Source organism: Tupaia chinensis, unplaced genomic scaffold (genome assembly GCF_000334495.1).
Source record: "Tupaia chinensis unplaced genomic scaffold, TupChi_1.0 Scaffold000037_13, whole genome shotgun sequence".
In the NCBI taxonomy this organism is placed as follows: Eukaryota; Metazoa; Chordata; class Mammalia; order Scandentia; family Tupaiidae; genus Tupaia; species Tupaia belangeri.
In genome coordinates, this window is record NW_006159471.1 from 559,399 (window position 1) to 581,513 (window position 22,115).

The following is a 22,115-nucleotide window of genomic DNA, read 5'->3' on the forward strand; positions in this document are numbered from 1 at the left end:
AAAAAAAACACAAAAAAAAAAAAAAAAAAAAAAAAAAAAAAAAAAAAAAAAAAAAGAAATAAAGTACAAGAAGGCATATGTGGTCATCAGAGAAAGAGAGCACCTTGCGGTGGGGCACTGTCACTCCTCCCATTTCTCTGCCCCGATAGGATTTGGGGCGTACATGCACACATGTGCCTGATGTTTTTCAACCTGCTGGGCCAAGGATCCAAATCACAGTGTGCCATGTGGGATCCGGCTCCCTATGCACTATGACATGGGGCTGGCCGCACCCACATGATCCCAATGTGCAGCTAATAAGAGCTACTGTCCTAAGGTCCTGGCCTTTGCTGAATTCCCTAACCTCACTCTCCACTAGACAGACAACCCAGCCTGAAATCATTATCACCTGCTGTTCTCATGCCTGGGTCTTGGAAACTTACTTGCAGGGAACCAGCAGTTAGCATAATGGCTATGTCGCTGGACTCCCACGTAGTCGACCGCGGTTCGCGTCCCAGACCGGGTGGCTTAATACTCATGCCGGGCACGTGTGCGTACGTGCCCAAGATCCCAAGAGGAGAATGGATGAGAAGGGATTGCAGTGTGGGGGGTGATTTCTCGCTTTCTGTCTCTCTCTGTCTGTTTGGCGAGCACACGCACCCTATAGTGGAAAAACCTCTCAAAAAAAAAAAAAACAAAAACAAAAAGGAAACTTACTTGCAGGGTTCACTCACTCCCTCTTGGCACTCAGGTCTCTATGAAATGTTATTTCCTCAGAAGGAACCTTCCCTGGCCTAGGGTGACCCTTACCCTGCGTCACTTCTCTTGGTCAGTGGTTGCCCACGCACTTGAAATGTAATCACTGTCTGCCCCCATCAGAATCAAGCTTCAGTTGGGGATTTTTAGTATTTGCAGTTACCACTGCATCCCCAGCACATGGACATCTGCCATAAGATCTGGGCTCAGCAAATATTAGATGAGCCAACTGTCTGCTGATGACTCTTTACCCCTCAGGTAGCTCATGTATCCCATACAGAGGGACAGGCCACACTACTGCCATCTTGAAAACATCATCCGTAACAGAGACACAGGTATAACATGGGCCCAACCTCTAGAGTCGTAAAGATGAAAATAACTTAATGTACACAAAGCACTTCATATAATACCCTCCCAGCCATAACCTGAATGCAATTATTCACACGCAGGGGAATGAGTCCCCTCTCCCCACTACTTAGGAGAGAAGCTACCAGCTTAGGCCTATGAGACGCTCAACCCAGTTCTAACAGAATGGAGACCCAGGAAATGCGGGCATGGGGTGCAGTGGTGTGAGTATAAACTTGCAGTCCCAGATACTCAAAACACATCTCAATTCATTTCAGGTCTTGGGCCTCTTAGTATCTATCCCTCAGGAAAAAAAAAAAAAAAACTCTACTTGTTCACACATGCTTTTCTTTTTTTTATTATTTATTTTATTTATTCATTCATTTATTTTTTTAGTTTGACCAGAGAGAGACAGAGGGTGAGAGTGAGAGAGAGAGAGGAAGTGAGGAAGCAAGCCACCAGATTCAGAACTCGAACCCTGGTCGCTCATGTGGAAGTGTCCAGCGACTTCACCACGCTACCTGCTGGTCCCCTGCAATACTTTTCTGGTTAGTTTTGGGTGGGAGGTCCACAGACCTCTTAGTTTAAAATCCACTCCCCTCCCGGGAACCAGCAGTTAGCGTAATGGCTATGTCGCTGGACTCCCATGTAGTCGACTGTGGTTCGTGTCCCAGACCCGGTGGCTTAAAACTCACGCCAGGCGCGTGTGCGTGTTTGCCCAAGATCCCGAGAGGAGAATGGAGGAGAAGGGATTGTGGCGTGACCATCCCCTCTGGGGGGGTGACTTCTCGCTTTCTGTCTCTATGTCTGGTGAGTGCATGCACCCTATAGCAAAAAAAAAAAAAAAAAAAAAAAAAATATATTCCCAAATCATGACCACTGTCAGTGTGTACACAGCCCCATTATCTCCTAGATGATAGCAACAAACACCCCCTGACATGCCTGCTTCCACCCTAGCTCCACTAAAGTCTTTTTCTGGAGAGTTTTTTTTTTTTTTTTTTTTACTATAGAGCGCATGAGCTCGCCAGAAAGACAGAGAGAGACAGAAAATGAGAAATCACCCCCCCCTAGGGGGGTGGCTATGCAGCAATCCTTCTCTTCCTCTCTCCTCTGGGGATCTTGGGCATGCACACACACACGCTCCTAAGCGTGAGTTTAAGCCACCGGGTCTAGGACTTGAACTGCAGTCGACTACATGGGAGTCCAGCGACACAGCCATTATGCCAACTGTTAGTCCCACTCCACTAAAGTCTTTTACAACAGAACCAAGTAAGTCCCTTTTAAAAATATTGGTCAGGGTCAGCCTGTAGCACAGTAGTTAAACCCAATGCATAAGCCAGAGCTCATATGGCAGAATGATGTTTGAATCCCAGCCCCAGGGGCTTGAAAAACATACTGGATGTGTGCCCAAAATACTAATGCAAAATCTTGGGGGTGCTTTCTCTTTCTTTCTGTCCCTGACATGTGCACACACTTTCTGGCAATTAAAAATAAATGAACAAGGGATCAGCAGTTGGTGTAATGGCTATGTCGCTGGAATCCCATGTGGTTGACGGTGGTTTGAGTCCTGGACCCAGTGGCTTAAACTCATGCTGGGCGCATGTATGTGCGTGCCCAAGATCCTGAGAGAATAGAGAAGGGATTGTGGTGTGGCCATCCCCTCTGGGTGGTGATTTCTCGGTGATTTCTTGCTTTCTGTCTCACTGTCTTTCTGGCGAGCGCACAAAAACCTCCCCCCCCCCCAAAAAAAAGAACAAAAGTATCAGACTGTATCATGCCCCTATTCAATATCTTCCAAAGGCTTCCTTTCTCACTCAAACTAAAATCTTTACTGAGGGGCTGACTTCTGACAAGACAACTTCTCCAACTTCTCATTCTACTATGAGACTGAGGTCTGGAGGTAGATGGCGTATCCTCCATTCCTGGGGGAATCAAAGCTGCCCACAGGTAAGATTGGGTCTCAGTGGGAGAGTTATATAGTCTAGTACTCCTTACCTCACTTAATCAAGAGATCTTCAAACACTGAAAGGAAAGGGAGCTAGGGAGAGAGATATGGATCCATAAATCCCCCCTGCCAGTAGACCCCCATCCCTACACACACAAAAGAAAGAAAAAAGCTTGTATTAGGGAAACAGACCTTTCTACTAGGGCAGAAGATTGCCCAAATTCAGCAGAGCAAGTTCTCATGCAGGAGGGATGGGGGTAGGGCAGGCCTGATTTAGGAAGCACTTAGACACCCAGGTTAAGGATCCTAATTTTATTTCCCTTCGGAAAGCTAAAGATAACTGTAAGAGCCAATACTATTAAACGTCAAACACTTTGCTATTTTTAAAAAACATGATTTTGCTTAATTCTGACTGGGTGCCATTTTATTGCCAAGAAAACTGAGGTTCGGAGAGGTAAAGCTGTCTGCCTAAATCACACAGTAGGCTGAGAAACCAGGTCAGAATTGAAACGTCAAACTGAGGTTCTTCTGCCAATAGTTCTCTGATCTCTGCACCATGGCGGGATAGGTGGGTTCATCAATATCTCAGGGAAAGTCAAATGAATAAATCACTGATGCCCGGTTACACACACACCCCGCCCCCACTCCCCCTCGCGAATCCTGGCCTTGTAAAGTATGGTCTTACCGCGGACTCGGCCCGGAGACTCCACTGCATCCCCAGGGACCCGCCCCCGCCCCCGAAAAAAAAAAGTGTAGAGAGCAAGCAGGAAAGTGGGACAGAGAGGACTGCACACAATCAAGCGGGAAGTCCTCATCCATTCTGGCTCTCTGAGAGAACGTGGGTTGGTGGCCAAGGGGACAGTGGTGACGGCGGCGACTGAGGAAGCAAATGGGGGTTTTTCGAGACTCAAGTCCCGCAGCCAAGATCAGAGACTCTTAATCTCGGATCCAAGCCCAAAGACTCCAGATGCCTGGATCCAGACTCTGGGTCAGGAATCTCGACTGCTGCCCTGGGTTCAATATCCAAAACCCCAAGGGCAGCCTCAAAGAGACGAAACCCCCCTCTGGATCAAGCCCAAGGTCCTTGACTCAAAAAGGCGACATCTGAAGCTAATCACAAACCTCTAGGTCAGGAACTCGAACCCGGAGCACAGGAGCGATCCCAGGACAGAACCAGCAACCCCTCCCAACAAGAAACCAGATCCCGTGCTCAGAACCCCCATCCCAGGCCAAGACCTCCCCGCCCCCGATTCCAGCTTGGCACTAGTATTCCCGCCTGGCCCCAAGCCCTAATCTTAGACCCCAAACCCAGCCTGTACCTGGCTTCATGACGAGCGCTGAATTGCGCGGCTAGGAAGTCTGCAGCGTCCCGGACTCCACGCGTCTAGGCTTTCGCACGTGGAAGAGAGCGCAGGCGCGCGGCGACGTACGGCGGGTGACGCAACCGCGTAGCCCCGCCCCCGGTGCCCTGCCCCGCCTAGAGCTTGGTGAACGCGCAGTGGGTGGGATTCTCCTCTCGGGAGTCTGCGCGCTCCGTTTGCCTAGTGTTCTCTACCCCGAACGCGTTGCCCGTTTCCTTTTCACAGGTGCGAGTACCCGAGTAATCAGGGCTCATAGCCCCGGCCTTAGCATGGGTTGTGTCCTCTGCCTCTCTAACGTCCTCAGGGGCCCTCCTCCCCCCCAAATTTTCCCTGTCCCATTTCAATCTCCAGGGAAAAGGACCTGCTCTGGACTCCTACTCATATATGCAAAAAACATCGTGCACTTTGTATGTTCCAGGCACTGTTCTAAAAGCTGGAAGTACAGAGGTGAGGAAGATGTAAAAATTCACACTTTCCTGAACTCATTTTTTAAAAAAGGACCTAAAAAAAGTGACCTCTGAAGCTAGTTACAAACCTCCAGGTCAGCAGTTTTTTTTTTTTTTTTTTTTTTTTTTTTTTTTTTTAATGAGCTCCACTAAAGTGGGGGAAACTGACAGTACACTAGTTAGTAAATGTTAAATGTTAGACACTAGTAAGTGCTTTGGAGAAAATAACAGCAAGGAAGGGGGATAGGGTTGGTTGAGGAGGAATTTTTTTATTTTTGGAAAGGTTTTTGCTATAGGGCGCCTGCACTTGCCAGAGAGGCAGAGAGAAACACAGAGACAGAAAGCGAGAAATCACCCCTCTTCCCAGGGGGAATGGCCATTCCGCAATCCTTTCTCCTCCATTCTCCTCTCAGGATCTTGGGCACGTACGCACATGCGCCTGGCGTGAGTTTAAGCCACCGGGTCTGGGATTCGAACCAGGGTCAGCTATCTGGGAGTTCAGCAACATAGTCATTACGCTAACTGCTGGTCCTGAGGAGGGATTTTTTTAATAGTCAAATGCATTAGGTGATTTAGCAAAATTCTAAAGGTGGTGAAGAATGTGGCATGTACTTACATAGGGGCATAGAGTTCTTGGCAAGGAGAACTGCAGGTGCAAAGGCCCTGAGGCAGGCAAGATTTGAAAGGCTGGAGAAACAGCAATGTGGTTGGGCAGAGTGAGCAAGGGTGGGAGCGGAGGGAATGAGGGCAGGTGGGTAACAAGGGCTGATTGTGTGGAGACTGTGGATCATGGTGAGGACTTTGGCTTTCACCCTAAATGACGTGGAACCATGGAAGTGTTCTAAGCAAGGAAGGTGCATGATCTGATACTGGGTTACTTTGGCTACATATGCCAAACAAACTGTAGGAGGTGAGGGGCAGGGAGCAGAAGACCAAGGAGGTCTAACAGGCCAATGGGTGCTCAGTTAACATTTGTTGAATGAATAAAGTATATTGTTTTTTTTTCTGCACAATGTCACCCATTTGCACAGAAACGATCCTGAAAATTTATTTAGATATGAAGATGGAAAATCTACTTAAACTTTACAAAACTATGGGATGAAGGAGCTGAATCTATTCTGGATTTCTAGGGCCTGTGCTATAATTCAAATGGATCCAATTCAGGGTATCATTACCTATTTCTGTGTATTTTACTGTTTGCCTTCTAATTAATTTTTTTCCTAAAGGATGAAAGTACTCAGAGTACAGTGCAGATTTTGGCTTGCCAGCCCTATGTTTTGGAATCCTGGCACCATCTCTTGGCTCTGAAGTGCTTCACCTGCCACCGTGCTCTGCAGACCTGGAATTGGCACTACCAGTGAGTAATTAATGGCTGTCTACTGGCCTTGTTTTGGGACACAGTGTGACTGAACCAGTCCCAGAGTTTCTAGTCCGGTGGGGAAGACATTGGTTCCCAGATAGTTCAGCCCACAGCGGTCAAGGCTGTTATAGGAAAGCACTGTGGGCTTTTCCTCAATGTCCTCTATATCCATAACTCCTTCTCAACCTTCATTTAACTTTCCTGCTCCAGTCCTGACCTGGCTGTCTCCTGAAGACATATGCTTTTCCATACAGCAGCAGCTGTTTTCTCCTTATTGGCTCTCATGCCTGCTGAGCTTATAGATGGAATAAGTTCCTCTTCCCTACTCACTGCCATTTCTAAAACATTCTCTCTGCCTCTTCTCTAACCCTTAACTTTGGAGCTTACTATATGAGGAGTCATATATTTATGACTTACTATATTTGGAGTCACTATATGAGGAGGGTCTTCAAAAAGTTTATGGAGAACATGTATTATGAAAAAACTATGTAAAATCTTTGTACCAAAATAAACTCTAATTTCATCTTACAAGAAATTTTGAAGCCTCCTCATAGCACTCCTCCCATTCTCATTACCAGTGGCTCCAAAGTCACTTTCACTCACTTTGCGATTTTAGCTCTGTGCTCATCGCCACCCACATTGCTCTCTTCTCATCCTTCTTAGTGATTCCTGAACTCAAGTAGATGATCCTTTGACCATTCTGGCCGCTTGGTGTCTTGGCCTCCCCTCATCCAGTGACCTTTCCCTCCATCCAACCCTTCTTCTTGATGGTCACACTTAGACCTTGTGCTGGAGAAACTAGGTGACTGTGATAGCTTCAGAGGTCCCAGCCCAGTAGAAGAGAAAGACAGTAACAGCCCCCAAACCACAATCCTACAGAATCTCAGTTCCATGTATTTCACTTTCTGCCCATCACCTCTTGTCTCTCTAGCTCAGTGTCAGTCCACTAAACGTGACCACCTTTTCACTGTTCCTCATGCCCTCATGATCACACTTTGCTCACCATCCAGCCAGATTCCACACCCATCATTATCACCATGCCATTAGCACCATGTGCTCACACCCTCTAACTAGGCACTGGATTATTTTCTTTCATCTCTTTTAATTTGTCAGAGGGCACATGTGCTTGCTAGAGAGAAACATAAAAGATGGAGAGAAAGAGAAAGGGAATGCAAATAACTTGCTAGGGTTGTAAGTGATAGAGCCAGAATCTAGGCTCAGCATGGTGGTGCCATCAGTAGCAAACTGAACTGCAGTGCCAGAAGCCACATGATCAACCATAGATTCAGATCCCCAGGTCAGTCTGGAAACCCACAAGGTACACAATGTACAGTGCCCAACATCCTGGTGAACTGGAGGGCAGGGAGAAGGGAATTGTGGCAATGATAAGACCCTGTCAAGAGTGTGTCTCTCTCTCTTTCACGTGTGTGTGTGCACTATCATAAATAAACAAAAACTAATAAGCCAGAAACTATCTCTCTTCATTTTCTACTCTTTCACTCCTTCCTATTTCCTCCCTCTTCTTTCACTCCTTCTTATTTCCGCCTTTCCCCTCTTTCCTTCCATCCAGTCATTCATCTAGTCTAATTATCTATTTTCTCACCTTCCTATTTCCCCACCCACTCTTTTCCTAATCCAGTCCTCCATCTGCCCATGTAAATTATCCATTCATCCATTCATGCCCCTCAATATTCATCATTTGCCAGATTTCCCAGGCATCTAATGCCTGGTGTGCAGGCAGGAAGCTTAGGAATGAGAAGGGATGAAACAGACATATCGGTATGCAACTTAGGTTAAGATATTTATTCAGCGCTCTCCCATTTGGCTTCAGTGACTCTGCAGAGGGGTAGAGTAGAAAAGGGGCGCACAGTGCATCCTTCTGCCTCTGCAACCTGCAAGGGGATCAGGTCCTGAAGTCCTCATTCCTTGCAGATGATTGATCAGCGGTAACTGCAAGAGAAGAACAGTTAGCACCTCCTCTTGCAGACTAAGTGCCCACCCTGGTTGCCCTCTTCCCCTGAGGATCCAAGTGCCCCTGCCTGGCTTCCATACCCCATCCCTCACCATGGGGAGAAGTCTGGCGCTCTCCATTTCTCTGTCACAGTCTGGGATCCATGTCCATCATTGGTCTGGTCACCATCAAAGTTTCCACAGGCCCCACACAGCATCCCAGCATGGTCATCATTGGCTATCACAGCCAGCTGCCCATCTTTTCCAAGCCATACCTGGATCCCTGCCTTCTGGTGGACTAGCGTGGAGCCATCAGGGGTCCGACTTACGGACACAGATGTTAACACCTCAGCTGGGAGATCCACTTGGAGACCATTCACCTGGCAGGTGGGCAAGCACAGAGGTGAGGCCAGAGCAAGAGAATAGCTGGGATGTTCCCAGGATAAAGACCCCAAGCAAGATTTAAAAACAACTAGAGCAAAGAGGCAAGTGTAAAAGAGATAAAGATCTGAATGGAGGCATTATGTGGAGAGACAGATACATGAGAAGGGACCTGGAACTCTGGATGGATGGGCCCAAGGATGGAGAGTGGATGCTGATTTAGGGAGAGATGGTCCAATGGATTCACACAGCATCCCAAGGTCAGGTGGGAAAAGCTCTTCTTACCAGACAGATGAACAATCAAACCCTAGGTTCATTGTATCTGGTTTTAATCTTTAAAATAAGAGAACCCTTGAGCAAGTCCTGTAACTCATTTCCTAGCAAAAACAACTTTATCCTTTATTTTTGCAATGCTGACATTGGAAGATAAGTAATAACCTTAGCAGATGTAACGATGTGAGAAATTTAGTTTCTTGAGACCAGCAGTTAGCGTAATGGCTATGTTGCTGGACTCCCATGTAGTTGACTGCAATTCGAGTCCCGGACCTGCTGGCTTAAGCTCATGCTGGGCATGTGTGTGTGCATGCCTAAGATCCCGAGAGGAGAATGGAGAATGGAGGAGAAGGGACTGCGGTGTGGCCATCCCCCTGGGGGGGGGTGATTTCTCGCTTTCTGTCTCTCTGTCTCTGTCTGTCTTTCTGGCAAGCGCAGGTGCCCTATAGCAAAAACCTCTCAAAAAATTAGAAATTTACTGTTTCTTTATCTTAGGCTGTGGACTCAGCAACCTTCTGAGTTTTTTCCTTTAAATAACTGTTGTCTATTTTAGTTTAATCCTTCCAAAGTTAGACTCCCTAGTGAACATTCTCTGAAGAAGAGGTTTGTTCCACCCCCCTCCCCGCAATGCTTTTGTATCTGAATCTTCCTCTGGAAGATAATTGGAGAGATAAGTAGATAGGAAAGAGAGGTAAATAGATTTTTTTTTTTTTGGAGAGATTTTTGCTATAGGGTGTGTACCCTTGCCAGAAAGAGAGAAAGATAGAGAGACAGAAAGCAAGAAATCACCCCCCAGGGGGTATGGCCACACTGCAATCCCTTCTCCATTCTCCTCTTGGGATCTTGGGCACACACTCACACATACTCAGCATGAGTTTAAGCCACCAGGTCCATGACTCAAACCGCGGTCGACTACATGGGAGTCCAGTGACATAGCCATTATGCTGCTGGTCCCAGATATTTTTTTTTTTTAAGAGAGATCTTTGCCATAGGGTGCATGTGCTCATCAGAGATACAGAGAGTGACTAAGAGATGGAAAGTGAGAAATCACCCTCCGCCCCCAGGAGGGATGATCATACCTCAATTCCTTCTTCTCCATTCTCTTGGGATTTGGGCATGAGTTTTAAGCTGCTGGGTCCAGGACTCAAACTGTGGTTGACTGTATGGGAGTCTAGTAATGTAACCATTATGCCATCTGCTGGCCCCAAGAGAGGTAGATAGGTCTTAAAAGACAGATGGAGGGAGGCACCAGATGGTGTAGTGGTTACGTTGCTGGATTCCCACATGGCTGACCACTGTTCAAGTCCTGGACCTGGCAACTTAAAAACTGATGTTGGGCATGTGTGTATGTGTGTCCAAGATCTTAGGAGGAGGATGGAGGAGAAGGGATGATAACGTGGCCTTACCCTCTGGGGAGTGATTTCTCACTTTCTGTCTCTCTGTGTGTCTCTGGTGAGCACACACACCCTATAGCAAAAATCTCTCTGTCAAAAAAAGAGAAAAGATGGATGGATAGGTGGATAGATGAGTGGGTGAGTGGATCTAAGGAAGAAGGAAGAGAAGGGAGTGGAAGAGAAGGAGGGAGGAAATAGGAAGGAATAAAAGAGAGGTGGAAAGACAGATGTTGAAAGGAAGGAAGAAAAAAAGAAAGGATGGATGCTGTGATGGATAGATGGGGGACTCACGAGGCTACAAGTTTCAAAGTGTAAGAACCAGGTTTGAGCCATCTCTTACCCACTATAGGGCCTGACACAGAGAGAGCAGGGCATTCATTCACAAAACCAAACTTTTTGTCGGTATCCTCTATGTGCCAGGCCCTGAGCTGGGTACTGGGGACATAGCAGGAACAGTAGCCCCCCCCACCCCCCAGTGAAGCTTACACCCCAGTGATGATAAAAGGCAAAAAAGAAAGGAAGATATTGTTGATAACTTCAGACAGTGATAAACACCATCAAGGAGTAAAAGAAGGTAATAGCATTGAAACTGGGATGGAGTGGGAGACCTTCTTTAAGTGAGTCAGAAAAGGCATCTCTGTAGAAGCAATCCTGGACAAGAAGGAAAATCTGGGAAAAGAACCTTGTAGCAATGGCAACAGCACATGCTAAGGTCCTGTGGTAGGAACAAGCATGGTGTGAAGACCAGCATGGCTGGAGCATTAGCTAGTAAGGAAGGGAGCTATAAGAAAAGAGTTTGGGGCCAGCCTGAAGCACAGTGGTTAGGTACTGCACAGAGGAAGCTAGATTCCATATGGCTGAGCAAGGTCTGAGTCCTGGCCCTAGTGGCTTGAAAAACATGCTTGGTGTGCAGGTACATACCCAGGATCCTGACAGGATAGAAAATTGGAGGAAAAACTATGGCAGCATGACGAGGCTCCATTAGGGAGTTCTCTCTCTCTCTCGTTCATATACATACCCTCTGACATTAAAAAAAAAAAAAGAAAAAAGAAGAAAGAAAAGGAAAATAAATTACAAAAATAAATGAGTTTGGAGAGGCCAGCAGCAGTTAGATCACTCAAAGCCTTGTAGGTCATGGAAGGGAGGTGGCTTGCATTTGGAATGCTGTTCTGGAAAAGCCACTGCAGAGTTTTAAGCAGCAGAATGACCTGATTTGATTCACATTTCTAGAACATCAGTCTGTTATGTAGAGAGTTGCTCCTTTATGGAGAGACAAACAGAGTTCAAGGGTAAATGTCCATTAACTTGAAGTATAGAGCAAGCAGGTGGCCAGAGAAAACAAGTGAGTTGACCAGATCACACTTAAGTGAGGACTTGCATCTCCCTGCTTCCAGCAGAGTGGAGGCTTACACCATCTCCATGCACCTATTGTGGAAGAAGTGTGTTGAGCATAGTCTGCATTGCTCCACTGGCCCCAGAGGACACCAGTGGATGCCTGTGTAATCAACAGAAAGGATGTGAAAATAGAGACATGCTCAGTGGGGACTTTACTACAGGCTGACATGTGTTCAAGCCTTGGGCTGGCCCACGTGGGCCACAGCTGACTACACTATGTGTGGGCATTAGCCTGCAGTTAGGCGAAATTGAGAGATTCTCTGAGAAATTTGGAATTGGGCTGGGAAGAGCCACAAGGCTGGGCAAATGGAAAATAGCTGGAAGGGAGTCAAGGGGCAGAAGAGCGGAACACAGGGGCTGGAAATGGACTGTGTGTGTGTGTGTGTGGGGGGGGTGGGTTGGGGCAAACAATGATAGGCCTGAGAAAGACTTAGGAGAAAGCTGAAGGGCATCTGAAGAAAGAGTCATGTTGGAGTTGACAGAACCTAGAAGTACCTACTTGCACTGCACTTAGATGTATTTTGGTCCCTTCTGTCCACAATTACCACCAGCTACCCATCCCCTTCAAAGTGGTTAAAAACATGGGACAGGTGGGGCCAGCAGTTGGTGTAATGGCTATGTCACTAGATTCCCATGTAGTTGACTGTGGGTCGAGTCCCGGACCCGAGTCCTGGCTTAAACTCATGCTGGGTGTGTGTGCGTGCGTGCCCAAGATCCCAAGAGGAGAATGGAGGAGAAGGGATTGCGGTGTGGCCATCCCTCCTGGGGGGTGATTTCTCACTTTCTGTCTGTCTGTCGCTGTCTTTCTTGTGAGCACACATGCCCCTATAGCAAAAGCTTCTCTAAGTAAATAAATAAATAAATAAATAAATAAATAAATAAATAAATAAATAAATAAAAGAAACAAACAAAAACATAGGACAGGTGAATTTACGGCCTGCACTAACTATCCACTCTCAGAGTGACCTCAGTAAATGATATCATCTTCATGGCCCTTAGCTTCCCCTTCGTAAAATGGGGATAATAATGATCCCTGTCTTGTGAGTATGTAGGGACTAGCTGACCTCTGGTGTGTAAAGTTTCCGTGTAGTGCCTGCAAATCATCCCTGGCTCTAGTAGTCACCCTTCAAAAGAGCCTCCCAGCGATGCCTGGTATTTAGATCCTGAAAAAGTCACCTCCCACTCTGTATCAAGTTTGATTGGCATGACTAATAGGATGCAGAGGAAGTGGCATGCCTCTTCTGAGGTGACACTGCACAAAGACTGACTTCTGTCTTAGGGATGCACTCTCTTTTGGATCCCTCATGTTGGGAAAAGTCATATGGCAAGGAACTGAAGTTTCCTGCCAACAGCTATGTGAGTGAGTTTGGAAGTGGAATCTCCAGTCCTACGCAAGTCTTCAGAGACTGGAGCATGGAGGAGTTCTGGGTGCAGAAAAGGGCCCAATTATGGTGGTGTGGTGGACACAAACATGGTCATGGTCTTCAATTCTCTGTATTCATGCAGAGTGATTTTGCAGCAGACTCTTATTAAGAAATGGACTTTAGGGGCCAAGGGTGGCACAGAAGTAAAACGCAATGCTCTGTGAGACCACCTGGGAAGGTTACTGGGTCGCATCTGAAGACCTTCCTGAGTTTACTAGGCATGCATGTACCCATGATCCAGGCTGGTGGAGGTGGGGTGGATCACGTATCAAAACCTTGGCAAGGGTCCTATATCTCTGTCTCTGTCTCACTCTATGTATTCCTCATTCATGGATTAAATAAGTAAACTCTGAAAAAGGAGGAAAGAAATTGAGTTTAGATCCAGCTGCAGTGGTAATCATGCCAGTGCTTGAGACAAATCTCCATCGAAAACCTTGGCCCAGCAACTGTGATGCAGTGGTAACACTAGTGCCCTGCAGTGCTGGAAGCCACAAGGTGACTAGTCTGGCCTGAAAAACATGCTAGGGCATGGGTGCCCAGGATACAGAGGAGCTGGAGGGCTGGGGAGCCCCATTGGCTGAGGAGTGACAAGACCATCAAGAGTACTTTCTCCTTCTCTCTCTCACTCTCTCACTCTCTCTTTCTTATGTGTATGCACATGCTTTCCATCATAAAACAATACAAAACAAAACAAAATACCCCTGTACTCTGAGACTAATGCACTTCCTTAGCCTGTCCCATGGGGACAAGACTCTTGGAACCTTGTGTCTGGTTTCCTGCGGATTTTGTTCAATGTGCCTTTTCACTTTGTTGATTTTGCTATGTATCCTTTCATTGTCATAAACATTAACGTTAAGTATGATTATATGTTGATTCCCATGAGTCCTTCTAGTGAATCGCTAGAGAGGATTTTGGGGGAACTCTGAAACATCATGTGACCCCAGCTTGACCACTCACAGAATTCTATCTCTAAGCCCACAGTAATTTGTTCAGGGATGGTCAGGTAACCCAAACTGGCCCAGTGAGATGTAATGCTAGACTTTTTTTTTTTTTTTTGGCGAGGTTTTTTGCTATAGGATACGTGTGCTCGCCAGAAAGACAGAGAAAGACAGAGACAGAAAGTGAGAAATCACTCCCTAGGGGGGATGGCCATGCCATAATCCCTTCTCCCCCATTCTCCTCTCAGGATCTTGGGCACGCATGCACATGCGTCCAGCGTGAGTTTAAGCCACCAGGTCTGAGACTTGAACTGTGGTCGACTACATGGGAGTCCAGTGACATAGCTATTATGCCATCTGCTGGTCCCAATGCTAGGTGTTTTGTTGGGATTATTGCCTGCTAAGTATCCAAGCTGGTGGGGTGTAGGCCTGGAGCAGCTGGGGGGGGTCTTTGTCTCTGTGAGGAGAAAGCCTGTCTGAGAATGAAGCTAATTTGGTGAACAGCAAGTCTGATACAGAAGTACAAATTCCTGATAATACTGTAGGGGTACCTGGTTCCAGCCACTTTTGAGGCTCTATCCCTGGAATTTTCAGTTTTGAGGACCAGTAAATTCATTTTTTTCCAAATTTTTTTTAAGAATTATTTTACTTAATTTTCTTTCTTTCCTTCCTTCCTCTCTCCCCCTTTCTCTCTTTCTCTCTTTCTCTCTCTCTCTCTTTCTTTTTCTTTTTTTGGAGAGGTTTTTGCTATAGGGCGCGTGCGCTCGCCAGACAGACAGAGAGAGACAGAGAGATAGAGAGCGAGAAATCACCCCTGAGAGGGGATGGCCACGCCGCAATCCCTTCTCCTTCATTCTCCTCTCGGGATCTTGGGCACGCACGCACACGCGCCCGGCGTGAGTTTAAGCCACCGGGTCTGGGACTCGAACCGCGGTCGACTACATGGGAGTCCAGCGACATAGCCATTACGCTAACTGCTGGTCCCTCTTTCTTTTCCTTTGATGAGAGAGAGGGGGAGAGAGAGAGAGGGGAGAGAGAGAGAGAGAGAGAGAGAGGGGGGGGGGGAGAAAAAAGGGGGGTGGAGAGAGAGAGAGAGAGAGGAAAAGTGATAAAACAAGCTGCCAGGTCCATGACTCAAACCACGGTTGGCCATGTGGGAGTCCAGCGCCCTTAACCACCACACCATTTTCCAAACCCCCCAGTAAATTAATTTTTGTTTAAGGCAGTTTGGATTTCATTTTCTGTCACCTGTGAATAATGGAGTTTTGATTATTACTAATATCATGACTATTAGGTTACTTGAGTGTGTTTTTGTTCCTCAAGAACTCAGCCAAAACTGAGGGACTAAGTTTGAAATATTGAGACAAACACAAATCGAGAGACCAAACCGCAGAGATCTAGATGAAGAAAAAGCAAGACAGACAGGCAACCAGGAAAGCAGGGAGGAGCAGAAGCCCAGGGAAGACATCCCCTGCCCACATGCCCAGGCTTACCCACACGCCCTTGTTCAGGGTCACAGTCACTATTCCATCCTGGAAGAAGATGTGGACCTGGCCCACAGCCTTGACTTTACCATCGCAGGCCTGGACATCAGCAACTACCCGGTACCAAGGGATGGTCTTCTGCAGTCCTGGGCAGCGGGAAGAGAGCTCATAGATGCCAGGAGAGCTGATGGTGCTATGGCCCCTATCAAAGGTGGTGAGGTTGGTGCCTACAGAGAGGGAACAGATACCACGGGGGACCCAGCAGTCCCGGGCTCCAGCTTGGACCTCACATACGCGGCCTGGTAGACAGCCAGCTGCCTGGCATGTCAGGCCTCTGCTTGAGGAACAGGAACAGCGTTCGCTGCAGTCTGAGGTCAGCAGGGAGGAGTTCACCTGTGTACAGAAAGGGGCTGAGTTATGGTGGTGTGATGGATACAAAAATGGCCATAATCCTTCAACCCTCTATACTCATGCAGAATGATTTTGCAGCACAGTTTCATTAAGAAATAGAGTTTAGGGGACCAGCAGATGGCATAATGGTTACATCGCTGAACTCCTACATGGCCAACAATGGTTTGAGTCCTGGACCCAGCAGCCTCAAACTCACACCGGGTGTGTGTGCGTGTGTTCTCAAAATCCTGAGAGGCGACTGGAGGAGAAAGGACTGTGGCGTGTTCATCCCCCCAGGGGAGGATTTGTTGCTTTCCGTTTCTCTTTCTCTGTTTTTCCAGTGAGCACATGCACCCTACAGCAAAAATCTATCTTAAAAAAAATGGAGTTTAGGCCTAGCTGTGGCAGCACAAATGATAGGGCATGGCTATGCAAGGCTAGGGCCACTTAGGAGGCTCAGGCTCAGTTGCTGAACCAATCTACACAGGCCAGAAGCAGAGGTATGTGCCTGTTATCTAAGCTAACTGGGAGGCTGGGGCAAGAGGATCATGATATGGTGAGACTCTTAAAAATCGCTCTCTCTTTCTTTCTGTCTATCCCTCATTGAAATAAAATGGAGTTTATTTCCCATGCCCATGAATCTGGGTTGGCCTTAAGACTATGCTTTGGTCAGTAAATACAGCAGAAACAATGCAGTTGTAGTTCAAAGTCCAGATTTCAAGCCTCCATCTCTCTGTCTCTGTCTTGCTCTTAGAACCCAGCCTAGCCACTATGAGAATAAGCCTAGGCTAGCCAGTGGAGGATGAATCACTATGTGGTACAGAGACATCTGTCCAGCTCAGACTAGATCAAGTAGCCCTTAGGTGACCTTGAGATATATAGGTGAGCCTAGGGGACAGCAGGAAAACCACCGAGCTGAGTTCAGCCCAACTACAGTGACAAAATTACAAACTAAGTAAACAGTTGTTGTTTTAAGCTACCGCACTTTAGAGTGATTTATAATCCAGCAAAAGCTAACTGATACCAGTAAAGGTGGGCATTGGGGACATACCAGAATCCTGGCATCCACAGCTCAGAACACAGGGCCCTGGAAACCCAATCCTCTTAGTTTTCTCCTACCTGAATGGCTGCTCCTTCTCATTTTCAGGTTCCTCCTCATCTTCTAAATCCTTAACAATTTTGACCAAGTGTTAGTTCTCAGCCTTTTTTCTTATTTATTTATTATTGTTACTGTTATTATTTTCAAGTTTTTCATGTGTGCTCAAACAAGAGAGAGAAAGAAAGTGAGAAAGCAAATCACTAGGTTTGGGACTTGCACTGCAGTCGGCTATGTGGGAATCCAGTGCCTCAATCACCATGCCACCTACTGGCCCCCAGACTTTTTCTTCTCTAATTACATTTGCTACCTGGTGATTTCATCAAATCTCATATAAACTAAAAACAGTGTCCAATTCTTAATTAGACTCTGAACCAGAGAGAGGTACATGTTATAGAAGACATTACTGGGACATGTGGTGAAATTTCAATAAAACCTGTAGATTATTGAATCTTTTTCTTTCTAAGAATTATTTTACTTAACTTTATTTAATCAATTTTAAAAAATTTGAGCAGAGGGGGGCAGAGAGAGAGAGCGAGTGAGAGCAAGCCTGTCGGTATGGGTTGGCCAATGTGGGAGTCCAGCGCCCTTAACCACCATGCCAACTGCCTGCCCTAAACCTATAGGTTTAATAATAATCTAATAATTTTGAATCAATAATAATTTCTTGATTTCAATACGTATACTCTGTATCATATAAATGGATTCCCTTATTCTTAGGACATTCATACTAAAGTGTTCAGAGACAAAGAGGCATTGAATCTGCAACAGAGTTGTATCTACAACAGAGTTGGTAACAAAACCCATTATTTTCAGAGAAAATAATAGATATCTATATTTACTTGGAGAGAGGATGATAAAGCAAACATGGCCAAAGTCAACAGTTGAAGAACATGAGTGAAGGGCAGGTGGGAGTTCTTTGTACTATTGTAATTATTCTAAAGATTGAATTCTTCAAAAATAAAAGTTTGAGAGCTTTTAGAAGAGATAAATAAATGTAATTAGTAGAATAAATACCATCTCTATACTGATAACTCCCACATTTATATCTCTAGTCAGACCTACCCCCTGAATCCCAGACTCACAAATCTATGAAGACTTCCAGGAAAGGCATGGGGGTGTAGGGGGGTTTGAGATAGGGATGCATGAGTAGGGGTTGAAGCCAAAATTGGGAAGCCCAGATCTCAAGCCTCCATCTCTCTGTCTCTATTTCTGTTTTGCTTTTAGAACCCAGCCCAGCCACCATGAGAATAAGCCTAGGCTAGCCATTGGAGGATGAATCACTGTGTGGAACTGAGACATCTCTCCAGCTCAGACTAAATCAGGCAGCTCTCAGGAGACCTTGAGATGGTTAAGCCCAGGGGACAGCAGAACCACTCAACTGAGCCCAGCCTTTGGAGAGGTCAGAAAGAAATAGGAGGCTCAAGGGACTGTGGCAGTCCAGAGGAGGTATGTCAACTGGTCTAGGGGATCATGGTTGGCTTCCAGTAGGTGGTGTGATCTGAAGGAAGTAGAAATTGGCTTCACCTGTAAGTGGCGCAAGTGAGAGCCACTTGCTAATGGGCACCTTGGGCTGACTTCTCTGTCAGTTCCTTTATCTATAAAGTGGGGAAAATAACAATAGTACCTAATCAGAGGACTGTTGTGATTATTAATTGATGGTCACCCACAAGAAACTTGGTGCACAGAAAGAACTCAAAATATACTGCTGACCTATTAAACTTCAGTTCATATTAATAAGTGATTTTTTTGGGATTGGCAGGTGGCATGGTGGTTAAGGAGCTGGACTCCCACATGGCTGACTGTGGTTCAAGTCCTGGATCTGGTGGCTTGCTTTCTCACTTTCCCTTTCTCTCTCTCTCTGTCTCTCTCTGGTCAAATTAAAAAAAATATATAATAGGGGTCAGCAGGTAGCATGGTGGTTAAGGGCAATGGACTCCCACGTGGCCGACCATATTTCAAATCCTAGACCTGGCAGCTTTCTCACTTTCTCTCTCTCTCTCTCTCTCTCTCTTTCTCTGTCTCTCACTCTGTATCTCTCTGGTCAAATTAAAAGAAAGAGGACCAGCAGTTGGTGTAATGGCTATGTCGCTGGACTCTCATGTAGTTGACCGCGGTTCAAGTCCCAGACCTGGTGACTTAAACACACGGTGGGCGTGTGTGTGTGTGCCCAAGATCCTGAGAGGAGAAAGGAGGAGAAGGGACTGCAGTGTGGCCATCCCCCCTGGGGAGGGTGATTTCTTGCTTTTTTTGCCTTTCTGTCTCTCTCTGTCTTTCTGGTGAGCACAAGTGCCCTATAGCAAAAAAAAAAAAAAAAAAAAAAAAAGTTAAAATAATTCTTAAAAAGTAATGAATAGAATTAAATAAATAAGACATTTTTAAAAATAAGTGATTTTTTTTGAGAGGTTTTCGCTATAGGGCGCGTGCGCTCGCCAGACAGACAGAGAGAGACATAGAGACAGAAAGCGAGAAATCACCCCCCAGGGGGGATGGTCACGCCGCAATCCCTTCTCCTCCATTCTCCTCTCGGGATCTTGGGCACGCACGCACACGCGCCCGGCGTGAGTTTTAAGCCACCGGGTCTAGGACGCGAACCGCGGTCGGCTACGTGGGAGTCCAGCGACATAGCCATTATGCTAACTGCTGGTTCCCAAAATAAGTGATTTTTGACTGGGCTACCTATCATGCTGTTACAAAGGCTATTTTTTTCCCTAGTGTGATAATCATGTATTCAGTGATCAGACACCTATGATAGCCCCATCTTGCAGGTAAAGAAAATGAAGTTCAGAGAGGGTTTGGTGGCACTTTACAACAAGGGGACTATAGTAGGCCAAATGATGGCCTTCAAAGATAACAGGTCCTAATTCCTGGAACAAGGAAACATGGAAGGAGAGGTTTGCCAGTGTGATTAAGAATTTTGAGATAAAATATGTATCCTGGATTATCTGGGTGGGTCTCCCTAAAACCTCCAGGGACAGCGCCACCCTGCCAATCAGGATCATTGACTTTAGTCCAATGATCCTGATTCCTGATTTCTGACTTCCGGCCTCCAGAACTGGAGGAGAATACACTTCTCTTGTTTTGTTACCAACTCTGGCAATTTGTTACAGTAGCCATGAGGAATTAATATAGGGATGTCACCAACACTGAGTCACTCAGTGGGAAATGGGGTGGCCACTCTGCTTCCTTAAGGGGGTCAGTGCAGAAGCTCTGAGTCTCTCTTAAGCTCCTTCATCCCCTCTGCCCAGCCCAAGTCCCTACTCACTGGCAAGTATTGGCCGCTGTGGGTGCAGCCACAGTCTTGGATGGGGATGCAGATGCCCTGGGAGAGCAGGTAGCGGTCATCACACTCACAGCCCTCGAAACAGCGGGTGGTACAGCCGGTGAGGCCAGACAGAGCCGCACAGGAGCCCTCGCAGGTGCGCGTGCAGATGGAGTAGTGGCTGTGAGTGGGGCACTGGAGCGCTGCAGAGAGAGCAGGTGGGGTGGAGGTTACCTCTAGGAGGGCAACGAGTATATAATGTATATAATGGGCCCCCCCTCCACACTCAGGCCTGGGTTGGGCAGTGCTGAGGACTCAAGTGGTGAAGGTAGCTGCAAACCCTGTAGGACAGGGAGCTCACATCCAGTGGACAGACAGTGACAGCCCAAGGTGGCCATGCTGCATTAGGGAAGTTAGACACAGGGGTCAGGGTAGAATAGGGAGCACATGCAGTCAGGGCCATGACTGGGAGGCATGGATGGAGGTTGGGGGCAGGTCAAGGCTAGGACAGGAGAAAATGGGGGGCTGGAAAAACTTAGGAGAAACATCAGGATAAGGTCCTGGGCTTTGGCTGAGTAACTGGTAGCTGGTGGCACAGCTGCTCTGAGGAGGGCACTGGGGCAGGGAATGATGGATCAAGCTTAGGGTAAAATGCCTATTTCAGCTGAGAACGCAGCAGGTGTGAGGAACTCTAAGGACAACCAGGGAAAGGTATCCAGGAGGCCACCAGGCCCCTGGGGCGGAGTTCGGGGCTAGAGAGAGAGTGTCCATTGTCAACACAGAGGACAGAATCAAGCCATGGGGTGGATGATGGCCATGTGTGTGGCTTCTGCCCTGAGGAGACTGAAGGAGACACAAGGGGTCACTGCCTGGTACTGAAGAGTCTGAGGACCTGTCCCTGCCCTGGGGATTTAAAGGAGAGGTTCAGCCCTGGTTTGGAAAGCTAACGCCTTGTCCTGCAGGGATATAAAGGGATGGGATCTTGTCCGGGGGTGTCCAGATAAGCCATGGACTCAGGCTTTACTGTGTGGACTTTCACCCCATCTGACCCTGCTGTTCAGGTCACCACAGAATGAGTCCAGGATAGAGCCCCAGGAGAGAAGTGACTTCGAGGTATGAGGTAAGTGAAATCCTGAAAGGAGTCTGAGAAGGAATAGCCCAAGGGGTGGAAGAAAACCAGCAGAGTATGCTGTAGGGGAAAGCACTTCGACAGGGAGAGACTGCCCCTGAGGTGCTGAAAGGAGAAGGAACAGGTCAGAATTCACTCCCAGGGCTTGTCTGGTGTCCTCCAAGGGTCCCATAGAGACTTACGGCAGAAGCTGTCTGTTCTCCAAGGCTTCACGGCCAGGCCGGCTGCTTGGCAGGCTGCTGTGTAGGCTGCCAGGCTGCGGCAGAGGGCAGCTTTATCGCCCTTCTGGGCACACAGGTCATACACGCACTGGCGGAAGTACTCAGAGGGACTCAGCACCGCGTGGCAGGTGGCAAAGGGGCCCTGGGGGTCGCGGAGCTGCCCACAGGCCTTGTTGCTTTCGTATGGTGCCGTCTCTTCTGCTGAGCACACAGGGCAGCCATGAGGCCCGCAGCCCACACTGCAGCCCTGGGAGGAGCCGGGTGCCTGCCATGCAGCTCCAAAGGCCTCCACGCTGGGGGCCACTGCACCACTGGGCAGGACAAAGTCATCGCTCCAGTTGCCATTGAAGTTCCCACAGAGGCCACAGAGCCGTCCATGGAAAGTGCTGGGAATCGACATGAGCACGTGGGCATCGCCATCAAAGAGAAGCCGCAGCCCCTTGGTCGTCTGCAGGATTATGTTTCGACCCTCAGCAGTCACCCGCACGTGGCCCACAGCCACAGGTAGGGTCACAACCTCGTCATCGATGGTGACCTGAGCGGAGAGTAGGTAGGTCAGGGACTCACAGAACCACAGGTAAGGCTG

The 22,115-nt window shown here is 47.4% G+C and overlaps 2 protein-coding genes across 2 annotated transcripts in view; both read right to left on the bottom strand.

Annotated features, from left to right (window-relative positions):
* Positions 1-4,461, bottom strand: part of FBL (fibrillarin rRNA 2'-O-methyltransferase) — a 17,776-nt gene extending 13,315 nt beyond the window's left edge. Inside the window, exon 1 of the mRNA XM_006140386.3 lies at positions 4,345-4,461. Within this exon, the coding sequence (XP_006140448.1) occupies positions 4,345-4,354 (10 nt within the window). The 5' untranslated portion in view covers positions 4,355-4,461. The remainder of the gene's footprint in view (positions 1-4,344) is intronic.
* A 3,515-nt stretch (positions 4,462-7,976) lies between these two features.
* The window catches only part of FCGBP (Fc gamma binding protein), a 52,100-nt gene continuing 37,961 nt past the window's right edge, over positions 7,977-22,115 (bottom strand). The window contains exons 16-20 of the mRNA XM_027771620.1: positions 21,491-22,064; positions 20,183-20,382; positions 15,441-15,824; positions 8,257-8,522; positions 7,977-8,142 (exon numbers count right to left, since the gene is read on the bottom strand). Of these exons, the coding sequence (XP_027627421.1) occupies positions 8,133-8,142; positions 8,257-8,522; positions 15,441-15,824; positions 20,183-20,382; positions 21,491-22,064 (1,434 nt within the window). The 3' untranslated portion in view covers positions 7,977-8,132. The remainder of the gene's footprint in view (positions 8,143-8,256; positions 8,523-15,440; positions 15,825-20,182; positions 20,383-21,490; positions 22,065-22,115) is intronic.